Genomic DNA, 14978 nt, shown 5'->3' with positions numbered 1-14978 from the left:
GGCTAATGCACTATAAGCACGAAAATTCAGATTCTTACAAGAAGTATGGTTTGGAACAGAGTTTTATAAACTGGGACAGTTATTCACACAATAAAGGCATAGTGTGCCATTTTTCTCCTACTGAGAAAATGTGTTATCCATCTTCTTAAAAAGACAATTTAACTCAAAGTTTGAGTTAAAACATTCAGCATTTAAAAAGCAACGCTATCACCACTTTGTTATGGAGCCGTAAACAATATTTATGTTTAAGATCACATATGCCAGGGGCGCCTGGGTGGCGCAGTCGGTTGGGCGTCCGGCTTCAGCCAGGTCACGATCTCGCGCTCCGTGAGTTCGAGCCCCGCGTCGGGCTCTGGGCTGATGGCTCAGAGCCTGGAGCCTGTTTCCGATTCTGTGTCTCCCTCTCTCTCTGCCCCTCCCCCGTTCATGCTCTGTCTCTCTCTGTCCCAAAAATAAATAAACATTGAAAAAAAATTTAAAAAAAAAATATAAAAAAAAAAAAAAAAAAAAAAAAAAAAAAAAAAGATCACATATGCCAACAGACCTCTCAGGTATACATATGTACTCTCTTTTTTTAATTTTTTAAACGTTATTTTTGTGAAAGAGAGAGAGAGAGAGAAAGAGACAGAGCGCAAGAAGGAAGAAGGGGAGGGACAAAGAGAGAGGGAGACACAGAATCAGATGCAGGCTCCAGGCTCTGAGCTGTCAGCAGAGAGGCCGACATGGGGCTCGAACCCATGAACGGTGAGATCATAACTTGAGCCGAAGTCAGACGCTTAACGGACTAAACCACCCAGGCACCCCATACTCTCTTCTGCTTTTAGAAGTATTTCATGCACAATCTTTGAGAAGTACCAGTATAGAATGAAAATTTATCTTCAATTTAGACTTTAATAACGATTAGCTGTATAATCTTAGGCAAACTCTCTGAACCTCAATTTCTTCATCTTTAAACAGGTTATGAAGAAGGTGCCTAAACATGTTTGATATCCAACAAATGTTAGGATACAACAGAAAAGTACAATAGTTGTAATTTGAGTGCTTTGGGTGCATTTGTTACATGAAAGGAGTTCTGTCAAACTGAGATGCTTAAGAAAAGGACTAGTAAGAACAATTCAGTCTCTCACTTTAGAAATTTTAATATTTGAGGCCTCTTTCATTTCCACAGTGGCCCAGCTGAATTCTAGCTGACCCACACGCTTCGTGCGTTCTATTATGTCACTATGATTTTTGCCTGCCCAGAATGCCTTCCTATTTTCCTTCTTCTGGTTGGAAGAAAAGCACCTCTTCTCTTTTGTGGAACTCTACCATTTTCTGAAGTCCCATTAGGGCTGTTAATCAATGATGCCTCATTCTCCCCTCTACCACCCTGCACTATTAATAGGTTAACCATACAAAATGGCCTTTCAAGTTGGTAAAAAATATTTACTGGCAATTTCATATGGTTTAATCTACTACTACTTACAGGAGTGGTTGTGAGATGTGGGCTAGGCCAAATGGAATCCTCCCAAGCTTCCCAGAGGCGGAGCTGTAGTCCATCCTTCTTCCTGGTTTGCTAACTAAGGACACAGACCTAGGGCCATTAGTGACAGAGAGTCTTAACCGCCCTGAGATGCAGTTCTAGTCTCTGAAATCCAGGACCTTCCATTCTCAGAGTTGCTCTAATATTCCTCCTAGCTAATTATATCTACTAATAAATTCCCTTTTTGCAAGCCATTTCTTGTAAGCCAAAGGTCCTGATGAAGACAGTTAATAATATGGATGTGCCATTCTACACTGTTCTCAATTTATGAAGGATGAGTTATATAATTAAATTGCAATCACAACATATTTATGTGATTTTTATAAATACATAATCTTAATTATTTTGGGAAGGCAGCAGAGCCTGGTGGAAAGACTATCAGACTATAAGGTCAAGGTTATACAGCATTTTACTACTGACATGGTACTAGTTTTCATTTTTGTCAAGTCATTTAACTTTTCTAAACTTTTTTTTTCTTAGTGACTGAGGTTTTTATTATGTGAAACGTGAAATGAAGGGTGGTTCAGCTTGTAAAAATCCTACCATGACCTGCTAGATACTGTGATAAGACACAAGGACAATTTTTCAAAGGGCATAACAAATACAAGGTTAACTATTAACAATGTCCTGCGTTTATATTGTACCTTTCATATTATTACCTTATCCCCCTCCTCACACTATCTATATTTGATATTTGAGGAAATAGCTCAAGAAGTTAAATAGCCTTGCCCAAGGTCACCAAATCAGTCTTGATACCTGAGACTCAAACACAGGACTCTTGGCTCACAATTTAAGTGCCCCTTTAGTGTATTTCATGCTACATTCTTAACAATAATCACAGGAGGACCAAAAAAATGTATTTTTTTTTCCCACAAAGCTACTAAAGAGTTATAACTACTGAGTGATATAATCATGTTTTTGTTTGAAAAAGGTAATTTTGGGGGCGCCTGGGCGGCTCAGTCACTTAAGCATCCAACTCTTGATTTCCGCTCAGTTCATGATCTTGTGGTTTGTGAGTCTGAGCCCTGTGTCAGGCTCTGTACTGACAGCTCAGAGCCTGGAGCCTGCTTTGGATTCTGTGTCGTCCTCTCTCTCTGACCCTCCCCCGTTCACACTTGGTGTCTCTCTCTCTCTCTCTCTCAGAAATAAACATTAAAAAAATTAAAAATACATAAATAAAACAAAGCTTCATATTTATATATGTATATATTGTACACATAGAAAAAAAGTCTAGAGGGATACACATCAAACTGGTGACTGGGTTATTTCTGATTAGGAGAATGAGATTGGAAAGAGAGGAGTAAAAAGTAATTTTCGCTTTTCAGTGTTAAGTATTTCTATATTACCTGAAATTCACCATAAAAATGTATAATATGTTAATCTTTTTTTAAGTTTACTTATTTTGAGGCAGGAAGCGTTGTTGTCTTTAACACAGCCTCTTTTCTAGCCTTTGTAATCAATGAGTAAAAATTTACATTAATTGCCTTATATTCTAGCATGTTTTTTTAAATTTTTTTTTTTTTTTTTTTTCAACGTTTATTTATTTTTGGGACAGAGAGAGACAGAGCATGAACGGGGGAGGGGCAGAGAGAGAGGGAGACACAGAGTCGGAAACAGGCTCCAGGCTCCGAGCCATCCGCCCAGAGCCCGACGCGGGGCTCGAACTCACGGACCGCGAGATCGTGACCTGGCTGAAGTCGGACGCTCAACCGACTGCGCCACCCAGGCGCCCCTAAATTTTTTTTTTTTTTTTTTTTTTTAACATTTATTTTTGAGACAGAGAGAGAGAGAGAGAGAGAGCATAAAGGGGGGAGGGGTAGAGAGAGAAGGAGACACAGAATCGGAAGCAGGCTCCAGGCTCTGAGCCATCAGCCCGGAGCCCGATGAGGGGCTCGAACTCACGGACCGTGAGATGGTGACCTGAGCTGAAGTTGGACGCTTAACTGACTGAGCCACCCAGGTGCCCCTCCTAGCATGTTTTTTAATAAAATTGGAACACTGTGCATGGAACAAACTTGCTTTAAGAAATCAAGCTCCAGGGGCGCCTGGGTGGCTCAGTCGGTTGGGCGTCCGACTTCAGCTCAGGTCACGATATCGCAGTCCGTGAGTTCAAGCCCCGCGTCGGGCTCTGGGCTGATGGCTCAGAGCCTGGAGCCTGCTTCCAATTCTGTGTCTCCCTCTCTCTTTGTCCCTCTCCCGTTCATGCTCTGTCTCTCTCTGTCTCAAAAATAAATAAACGTTAAAAAAAAAAAATTAAAAAAAAAAAAAAAGAAATCAAGTTCCAGAAGCAATGCATTTTAGCTTAAGATCAAGTAACATATGGGGTGCCTGGGTGCCTCAGTCGGTTAAGCGTCCGACTCTCAATTTCAGCTCAGATCATGATCTCAGTTTGAGACCCACGTGGGGCTCTGTGCTGACAGCACAGAGCCTGCTTGGGATTCTCTCTCTGCCCCACTTGCTTTCTCTCTCTCTCTCTCCCTCTCCCTCTCTCCTACCGTTTTATAGGCAAATAAACTAAGACTCTAGGTACTCAAGTGTATTACTCTTGGTCAAACAGCAAACTGGGGTTAGAATTGCTCCCTGAGATGACTCTAAAAAATCCATCGCTCTTCTCTATTTTGAAAACTTTGTTCTTATTTTTTTCTCATGATCTAATGCACCACACTCTCTCTCCTTCACAAGACATACCTGTTCAGTAAATAGAATATATCTACTTTCTGGGAGCTTTTTACACTTCCTTTTCCTAATGTAAGTATACATTAGCTCCTTTTCCTTATACCACAATAAGCTCTCATTTCTTTGCTCCTTTTCAAGATAGTTTCTAGCCTTAAAAGTTACTACAAATGAATCCTCAAGGGTTGTTAAACTCATTGGGGGGGAAGGGTTGAGGGAGGTGAATGGAGAGAGAACGGAGGTCCATAAACCTCTTATCTATCAGTCTACTCTTATTTGTTGGCATAAGTCTCTTTTATTAGTGGTGTAAGCAAATTTATATGTAACTAGTAGACTTCAATATTCAATATTATAGTGTTAAAACTACAATGATAGCTGTTCATTATGCTTTTACTACAATGAATCAGTTAATTTGGCTTCTGAGTTATTCAGAAATACATTACCTTTGCAGAGATAAACATATTCTATTCTAAATATCCAAAAGTTGGCAATCCAGCAACACATCAGAATGAGACATGCCTATATATTCTAGTACCTTTTCAATGCTAATGATTTTGTGTAAGTCTTTCTAAAGTAAAATACTTTCTTGCCTTCTTGACTAAGACATACAATTCTAATTTAGCCACTTCTCGATGGCTCAATCTTCATTGAGAATACTAATTACTTTGTGCTACAAGTACTGTGACAGAATGATGCACTAGAGGCTATTATATTTCTAATTAAATAACTCAAAGTATTACATTTTCAAATTTCTAATCTTTCTTGATACCTTTTCTGCTTCACTATTTGCAGTTAGGATTAACTATGGCTGTCTATAGCAACATTCTTTCCCAATCTAACTTCCTAAATTATGGGATACTGGATAACCAAGCTTTTTGTTTATAAGAAAATAATCTTTAAAATTAGAACTTCTTCTATTTAAAAAATTATATTAGAATGTATATTATATATACATGCATTATATATATGATTTATACAATCTAAACAGAAAGGGAGGGAAAAAAAAGCAGCCTTGGACCTAATATTAGTGTCACTGGAGGCCCAGAGGAAGAGAAAAAGATTCTAGCTGATAAAAATATGTAAATAATGACTAAACTTCCCAAGTTAAATTAAAATTTACAAATTCATTAAAATTAAGTATATAATGAAGTTATTATCTCCACCACACACAAAAATAAAATCCAAGTAAATTAAAGGATTAAAGATAAAATTATAAAACCTTTAGTAAGTAAGAGAGAATATCTTCATATTTTGGAAGTGAAGGAGAGGTTCCTAAATGAGACACAGAAAGCACCACCCATAAAAGTAAAGACTGATACTTATCTACATTAGAATTCAGAATGTATGCACACTAAAAGACACGATAAAGAGAAAAAGCAATTTACAAACTGGGAGAAGATAGTTTTAACACCTATAACTGGTAATGAATTACTATCCTGAATAAAGAATTCCTGCAAACTGGTAACAGAAAAATTAGTAAAAATCTCGACTAAGCATCACAAAAAGAACAAATGGCCAATGAACATATGAAATGAGGCTCAAGCACCTCATTAATAATTTTCGAAAGCAGGGGCACCTGGGTGGCTCAATCGGTTGAGTGTCCAACATCAGCTCAGGTCATGATCTCACAGTTTGTGAGTTCAAGCCCTGCATCGGGCTCTGTGCTAACAGCTCAGAGCGTGGAGCCTGCTTCAGATTCTGTCTGTCTGTCTGTCTGTCTCTCTCTCTGCCCCTCCCCCACTTACACTGTTTTTTCTCTCTCTCTCAAAAATAAGCATTTAAAATAATAAAAATAAATAATAATTTTGGAAAGGAAAATTAAAACCATATAAAATACTGTTTTATACTCACCAAACTGGCAAAACATTCAAAGTGTGACAATATCAAGTGTTCCCAGGGATACATTATTGCTAGGAGATATAAACTGTTTCAATGACTTTGTGGGGAGGAGGGGAGGAACCCAACCATGGCATCATCTGGTAAAACTGAAGATGCACACATCTTATGACTCAGCAAGTTCACTTCTAGGTGTATATACCCTATCCTACAGCAGGACTGGCAAGCGTTTTCTGTTAAAGAGCTAGATAAATATTTTAGCTTTGCAGACCATAGAGCCCCTGTAGCAATTACTCAGATCTGCCTTTATAATACAAAAAACAGCTATATATAAATATGTAAATGATTGGGTATGGCTATGTTCCAATAAAACTTTACAAAACAGGTTATCTATCAGGTATTCCCAGTCTCTGCTCTTGCACACATATACCAAGAGGCATGTTCAAGAATGTTCACAACAGCATAGTTCAAAATAGAAACACCAGGGGCGCCTGGGTGGCGCAGTCGGTTAAGCATCAGACTTCAGCCAGGTCACGATCTCGCGGTCCGTGAGTTCGAGCCCCGCGTCAGGCTCTGGGCTGATGGCTCGGAGCCTGCAGCCTGTTTCCGATTCTGTGTCTCCCTCTCTCTCTGCCCCTCCCCCGTTCATGCTCTGTCTCTCTCTGTCCCAAAAATAAATAAAAAACGTTGAAAAAAAATTTTTTTCAAAATAGAAACACTGGAAAAAAATCTAAATGTTCATCAACTGTAAAATGGGTAAATAAACTGTGATACAAACATTCAACAGAATAATACCGAGTGGTAATGCAACATCATGTATGAGTCCAAGGAATATACTGATAAGCATAAAAGGCAAGTCAGATAAACTTTATAAAAATTCAAAAAACACAAAAATAAGTAACATATTATTTAGAATAAAACTATAAAGAGAATAATATACACAAAATTTGTGACAATAGTTACTTCTGGTGACAGAGGGCAAGGGCTAGTATAGGGAGGCATCCACAGATAACATAACATCTGTATCATAAAAAAAAAAAAAGAATTTTGGAGATGAGTAAATTATAGTTGGTTTCCTCATTTCATTTTTTGGAGAACCATCTTTGCACATTAAATTTTCCAAAACAGATAAAAAGTGGAATTGTACTTCCAAAAAACTCTGAGGTTTTATGTCATAAAAACAACTAAATAAGATGGTTTTTATGACAGTTTGAGGCTAATGGTAGGACCCTTATTACCTATAAATCTCTGGGGGAAAAAATAGTTCATTTCAGAGAAGTATATTATTCAGTACACAATACCATTCAAAGAACAAATATTAAAAAATGTTTTTAAATAGTCTATGATCTCCCCTTGTTAAAAACACTTATGTTAAGGCACTGGCAGGATTTACTGGGTAGAAAGACAATGCAAATTGGAAGATTAGAGGAGCTAGTAAGGATGAAGAAACATGAGAAAATAGTAACAATACCATGCATTGTTTACAGCTGAAAAAAATATGGCACTAGCTTAAAGGACTATAAATAGGCAACTGATTAAATGGTTGCACTATGGTATACTATGTACTCTTAAAAAGGATGATGTATATTTATAATCATAAACAAGTTTATTAAGAGTGACCACATACTATGAAATAAAAAATATATAGACAAAAAATTTGCAAGGCAACAATTACCGTGTATTTTGTGTAGAACTGTATATCTACAGGTATACATGTACATACAGATATAGAGACACTAGAGGTAGGTCTCAGAGAAGTGTGATTTCTGAGGATTTTTGCTGCCTTATACTCTTTTAAATGAATTTTCTGTGTGCACGTGCGTGCACGCACACACACACAATTCTATGTAAATAAAATTTAAATTATTTTCTCAGAAAAAAAAGCAAAGTTAATTTAAGCTGTGATGTAGAATTTTCAATGCAAATTTGGTTAATTTATAGATTTTTATGCTTTATAAGAACAGAACCCCCTCATGAGAAGTTTCATGGGGCTGGGAAGAGGATCTGGAAGAAACAATTTTGGCCAATGAAAGCATTTCTGTAAAAAGTATGAATATAAATGAGACTCAAAAAGAATATTCTCAGGCTAAGAGACGCAAAAATCAATACAATACATTCAAAGGAAGAGCTGGTCTTAAAAATTATTTGTTTATAACACAAAACGCAATTACAAATGATTTGCCACGTTAGTAAATTCATATCAGAAGGAATTTAGCAACTTAAATGATTTTTTTGTTTTGTTCTAAATTGGAATTGGTTGTCTTCAAATATTGCATAAAGACAGAAATACTTAAGGACTATATCAAGAAGTAATGCACTATGTGTTCTACAACGGCTAAAATTTATTTGTGGAAATAAACCAAAGAAAATACATTCTAAAAACACAGCCGCTCATAGGAAGATATATTTATATTTATGCAGGAATTAAGGTTTCCTATTTATCATAATATTCTATTTCAAAAGTCACATTTTTCTCTCAAAGTTTTAATTAAGTAAGGCATTTAAATTGCTAAAACCTTGGATATTTTATTTTGCTAGTAAATGACAATATCAATTACCTCCAGTTAGCAATATGATTATATGAAAGTAAGACTGGCTCCTGGCTTCAATGAAATAACACAAATAATGTTGCTTATTTTCCATTTTTAAAACTAAGTGTTTTTCCTTGTAATACAGTCTTACTAAAAATTCATCTACTAGCATAAAAGAGAAACTGTGTTAAGTAAAAAAACAAAAGAAAAACAAAGCAAAACACACACACACACACACACCCACCCACCCACCCCGAAAAATATTTTTGCTACGGTACTCTGAGCATGGTGGCTGGTCCCAGGGACAGACTTTACTTCTTTACTTATTCTATCACCAGGATTAATTCACAATTAAAATGGCTCCCCCCCCACTCTTACTTAATTTAACAAAAAAAGAATTAAAAACAGATAATTCTGCTTTTGATGAAATTTTCTGGTTAGACTTCATAGAAGCAAACATCAAGCTTAATTACATAATTTATGATTTGCTATTATTTTAGAGAGGTATTTTTGAATTATTTTCCATTAAAAGCTGCTGTTTTAATTTTTTCCCTCAAGAATAGTGTAATGGCCATCCTTTGTGGGGGGCAGGGAAAGAACAAGTTGAGCAAAGCCCACTCTGCCCTCACAAAAGGATTATATTTATTTACATAGTGGGTTCAGTCTTAAATAATTTGTAAAAGTATGTAAGTAAATATTTATGCCATTACTGACACATATATTTAAAGAGAGGAGGGGGGCGGGGGGGGGGGAGAACGGATCTAGGTTCACTCCCAGTCCTCAGACTTCTTTTGTCATGAGTAAAGTCTGTGAGACAGGTTTTGAATTCGCGGGAAAGGAAAGATACATTACCAGTGCAGAAGTTCGTAAGTGTAGAGGAAACACACACTGAAGCGAGACCAGGCAAGCTGTCTTCCATTCTTGCCACCTACGTTACAAGCAATATAAACCAGTTCTGTCTACGTTTCCTGCTGCCTTCCCAGATAGTTCCAGAGCAAATCCCAGCTCTCTAAATCTCACGACATACTTTACATTCTGAGGAAATCCTCCCGGTCCAGATGGCCTACCACAAAGCACTTCTATGTTGGCACAAATAAAAATTTCTTAAGATAGCTCTTCTCCTGTCCCTTTGCTCTCTGAAGTAAAGTTTTCTACTTATTTATAAAGAGAGACAAAGACACTGAAGGAGAGAGAGCAAACAGAGCATGCAGCCAAAAGGGGGTAAAGATACAGACAAAAAACTTTGGCTGCTTTGGGGAGTGGCTAAACTCCAGGCATAGGCAGAAACACATGAATTAATACACCACATGAATGAATATTCATTACAATAATTTGGTTGTCCTCAGACTTTTCTGATCTTCTTTTAATTGATTAAGCATAAGGTGCAACTGCTTCAAATACAAAACTCAGTTTTTGCCTTTTGAAACTGAAACACAAAATATACTCAACAGTTTCTATAAGTAACACAGTTAAAGCCCCCAAAGTATTTTCCTCTACTAGGAAATAAAAAAATTAAGAATGTGTGTGCAAAGGGGCAAATCCCATTTCCTTTTTTCCTTTTTGTTTTGAATAAAATAAAATCCACCGTTACTTTAAAGAAACTAAAAGCATTATCACTTTTCAATCATTTTTGAAATTTTAGTGTTAAAACTAACATGGCTGATTCATTATAAGCATTATACTTAAGTGAGATGAATGTACAATGAGAATAGTCATTTTTCTTAATTCACTTAATTTCCCAAATTACTGTAAAATAGTACAACTGCACGAGTAATAAACAATTTTTAATGCTTATTTATTTTGAGACAGAGCGAGCAAGCAAGCGAGCATGGGCAGAGGAGGGGCAGAGGAGAGAGAATCCCAAGCAGACTCTGAGCTGTGAGCACCTTGATCCCACAAACTGGGAGATCATGACCTGAGCCCAATCAAGAGTCTACAATGCACTGAACTGTGACCATGAGGTAGTGAAGATGGAAGGGGGAAATAAATGGGTGAGGGGTGGAGACAATGTTGCGGAAGGATGATGATGGGGTTTTTGCTCCAGATAGAAGGAAAATATATTTTCAGGGTCTGGGGAAAAAAATCAACAACAGAGTGATGTGTACTAATATGAAAGGACATACAGGAAAACTCTAGTTAAAGAAGATGTGAAGGGCTAAAATAGAAAATACAGCCCAGGGGTTCCTGGCTGGCTCAGTCAGAAGACCATGGGACTCTTGATCTTGGGGGTGTGAGTTCCAGCCCCACACGTGGTGTAGAGATTACTTAAATAAATAAAACTTAAAAAGAAAGGAAGAAAGAAAATACAGCCCAAAGAATGAGCCTTGAAAAGGGACACTGTTTTATCTAAGAAGAAAGAGGATGAAAGCAGGCACAGATGTTTGTTTTTATACCAAAATTTTTAATCTGTAAAGTAGGAGACAAGGTTGCCTGCTAAAAAGAGCTGGTTAAAGAGAGCTGAGTGTGGAATGTCTATACCATCTGACACATCATATTGCAGGATATTGTTAATTATCTTTTAATAAAGTTACATTCTAAATTCCTAACTAGATTGCAAAGTCCTCTAGGGGAGAAGCTATTTCGTTTTATTTTCCTCTACACCTGGAAAACACCATCAGCACTGGTAACTCTCCAAACACTGGTTGATTTATTGTGGACACACTGTAGAATCAGCAGCAAAGACAGGACTAAACAAGGGGCGAGACAGAGACCCCTTTTACCTTAGTGACATGAAGAGTACTGGGGTCGCTTTAGAAGAACAGAACCCCCACATGAAAGGTTTCATGGGGCTGGGGAAAGGATCTGGAAGAAACAATTTTAGCCGATGACTGATAGAAAAGACAGGTTATCTCTCATTGCCCTAAATATTTCTTCCTTTTTTGGCTTCTTCTTTCTCTGAATATCCCCTTTTCCTCTTTTGTTCCTGGACTTTGAGATTCTGTCTCTCCCTGCCTTTCTTCCCCTTCTTCCCCTCTCTCTGTCACAATATGCCCATTAAGTATATTTTTGTTATTGCTGTCACAGTTTTAGAGATTTAGCCCAATCAAGAGGTTAGATATTTTTGCACTAAAAGGCCTCAACCCAGGACTACAGACAACTTATTTCACTAATTTTTTTGTTATGAGTAAATAAGCTAAAATGCCTATATCTCTCCATTAAAACAAACAACCCACTCTCTTCCCCTTACTGATTCCTTAGACAAACTCGATGCTTTCTTTATGTATTTAGTCCTAAACTTACTCATTCACATTTTCTCTCTCCCTCTTCTCCCTGCCCCCCCCACCCCTCCTGGTGAATCATCAGTCCTTGGCAGAAAATATAGTACCTATCTTGCTTTAAGAAAAATATTCTACCATGTATGTTTTTATTAACAAAATTGTTCTTAGAATATAAAGTTCATGTGTAACCAAAATTTTATTTAGTATACATACAGTGGTTAAGAATATAGTGCTGAATTTAGACTACCTGGATTCAAAAACTGGTTCACCATTTACTAATTGTATAACTCTGGTCAAGTTTCTTAACTTCTCCACACCTCTGTTTCTTCATCTTTAAAATGAGTCTAAGGGTACCTAACATATAAAATCAAAGAGAATTTAATTAGATAAAAATCATTAAAAAACACTTAAAAATGACAGCAAAATAGTGAAAGTCTTATGAATGTTAGCTATTACTAAAATAATTACTAAGATTCTAAAATAAAGGCCTGGTAAACCCACACCTAAATTGACTAAATTCTCAATGTTCAGTAAGATCTGCAGGGTCAGGCACCTAAGCAGTAAAGATTTACTGGGAACAGTCTCTGAAAAGTCAGCAGAAAGAGATGCTACATTATTTTACTAATTACTTATTCACCAAATTCCATTTCATCATCAGAATGTTAAACTGGGGGATGCCTGGGTGGCTTAGTCGGTTAAGTGTCCAACTTTGACTCGGGTCATTTGGTTCGGGAGTTCAAGCCCCACATCAGGCTCTCAGCTGTCAGTGTGGAGCCTGCTTTGGGCTCTCTGTTTCCCTCTCTCTCTGCCCCTGCCCCACTCTGTCTCTCAAAAATAAACAAACACTTAAAAAAAAAAAGCTAAATTGGAATTAGCAGATTAACATTTAATGAACTTCTAATTATATGCCATTCATTGGATAAGATAGTCTCCAAACCTAAAAAGCATGGATGAGTGGGGGAGAAAGAAATGTAAACAAAGTGTAATACAACACTTGCCCTGATAGATTTATACAGAAAATAGTGAGACTCAAAAAAGAAAATCAGTCGATTTTTAATGGGAGGGAAAGATGAAAGTTTGGTCTCTGGAACAAGTTATTTAAATAAAATATTGATGAGAATTTTCAGAAAAATTTAGAAAAGCAATGCAACTGGAGAGCTATGTAAACCTATAAAATATCAGGCAAAAATATAACTTTTTTTAAAGCATTTTTTAAAGTTTATTTATTTTAAGAGAAAGAGAGAAAGAAAGACATCCCAAGCAGGCGTCACACGGTCAGCACAGAACCCAAAGTGGAGCTCAATCTCACGAACCTCGAGATCACGACCTGAGCTGGTTAGATGCTTGACCAACTGAGTCAACCAGGTGCCCCCCCCCCAAAATAGAACGTCTAAATAATAAGTTTACAGATATAACCCAAACAATATGATTCTAAGTACTAAATATTAAAATGTTATATAAGCTGTAAGTATACACTTTTGTCTATTTTAAAAACAAGTAGCATTATTGCTTTAAAAAATAACACAGATTTTTAGATTTCTGAAAAATACTTATTCATCCTAAATTTTATTGAGTGACTAGTTTCTCAGGCACCTATGTTAACTCCTAAGGACCCAAATTCAAATTCAGTTCTTCCTACTTCAAAAAGGAAAAAAAAATTTAAAGGCACAATTTGGAAAAAAATATTTGGAATCATACAAGAAATATGTAAATATATCAATAAGAAAAGACGTCAACCTGATCAAAAAATGTGAAAGAGATGAATAGGTAAACTTCTGTTTATATGGAAGGTGGGAAGATGGATCATCCTTACTAGTAATTAGGAACATACAAATTAAAATCACAGGCTACTATTTCATATCCATTAAATAAACAAAAGTTGTAAATTCTGGCAACACTAAATGTTGGCATCAGAACTTCCATATGTTTTGAAGAGAAGTGTACATTAAAAAACTACACTGAAGGGGCGCCTGGGTGGCGCAGTCGGTTAAGCGTCCGACTTCAGCCAGGTCACGATCTCGCGGTCCGTGAGTTCGAGCCCCGCGTCGGGCTCTGGGCTGATGGCTCAGAGCCTGGAGCCTGTTTCCGATTCTGTGTCTCCCTCTCTCTCTCTGCCCCTCCCCTGTTCATGCTCTGTCTCTCTCTGTCCCAAAAATAAATAAACGTTGAAAAAAAAAAAAAATTAAAAAAAAAAAAAAAAAAGAAAAAACTACACTGAAGGAATAATCCAGCAAGATTCACTAAATATTAAGATCTACTTACTGAGCAATCCAGCAACACTAGTCTCAAAAATAGGTCAAGGACTTGAATAGACATTTCTCCAAAGAAGATACACGAACTGCCAGTAAGTACATGAAAGTACTTTCTCCACAAGTGGAGAAAGAATCCTCGTGCGTTGCTGGTGGAAATGCAAAATTATGTAGCCACTGCATAATACGTCCTGGTGGTTCCTCAAAAAGTTAAACATGTGATCCAGCAATTCCACTTACAGGAATTGAAAGCAGGGACTCAAACATATACTTGTACCCCAGTGTTTAACAGTAACATCATTCACAACAGTGAACAGGTGGAAACCACCCAAATGTCTATCCACAGATGAATGGACAAAATGTGTATATACATACAATGGAGTATGATCCAACCTTAAAAAACAAAATGCGGACACATGCTACAATATGGGTGAGTCTTGAAAATATTATGCTAAATAAAATAAACCAGACACAATGCTGGTGAGAATGTAAATGGTACAACCACTTTGGAAAATATTCTGGCAGTTCTTCCAAAAGTTAAACATAGATTACTATAAGACCCAGCAATTCTCTCCTAGGTATACACCTAAGAGAAATGAAAACATGTCTACGTAAAAACTTACACATGAATGTTCACAGCAGCATTATGTATGAGAGTCAAAAAGCAGAATAACCCAAATGTGCATCAAATAATGGGTATCATTCATGTGGTATATCCAAACAATGGATTATTCAACTATAGAAAGGAATGGGGTACTGATACATATTACAATATGGATGCATCAGGAAAACATGCTAAGTTAAAGAAAGATGCCAGTCACAAAGACGACTTATTATATGATTCCATTTATAGGAGATGTCCACAAGGGGCAAATGTGTAACAGAAAGTAGATTAGTGGTTACCTAGGGTCTGCAGGAGGAATGGAGAGCAACTGCTAAAGAATACAGA

The 14978-nt window shown here is 36.9% G+C and overlaps 1 protein-coding gene across 8 annotated transcripts in view; it reads right to left on the bottom strand.

Moving 5' to 3' along the window:
* Positions 1 to 14978, bottom strand: part of EML4 (EMAP like 4) — a 164850-nt gene that overhangs the window by 94293 nt on the left and 55579 nt on the right. For 2 of the 8 annotated variants that reach the window (XM_025927395.2, XM_086700468.1), the window contains exon 1: positions 9415 to 9923. The exons of 1 other annotated variant lie outside the window; for it this stretch is intronic. In XM_025927395.2, coding sequence (XP_025783180.1) covers positions 9415 to 9481 — 67 coding nt within the window. In that variant the 5' untranslated portion in view covers positions 9482 to 9923. Of the gene's footprint in view, positions 1 to 9414; positions 9929 to 14978 lie in introns of those variants that run through there. 5 more of the 8 variants (XM_086700466.1, XM_086700467.1, XM_086700462.1 and 2 more) reach the window with 5 other exon arrangements.

This window comes from Puma concolor, chromosome A3 (assembly GCF_028749965.1).
Source record: "Puma concolor isolate L17-30 chromosome A3, mPumCon1.1.hap2, whole genome shotgun sequence".
In the NCBI taxonomy this organism is placed as follows: domain Eukaryota; kingdom Metazoa; phylum Chordata; class Mammalia; order Carnivora; family Felidae; genus Puma; species Puma concolor.
This window is presented reverse-complemented; position numbering and strand designations above follow the sequence as displayed.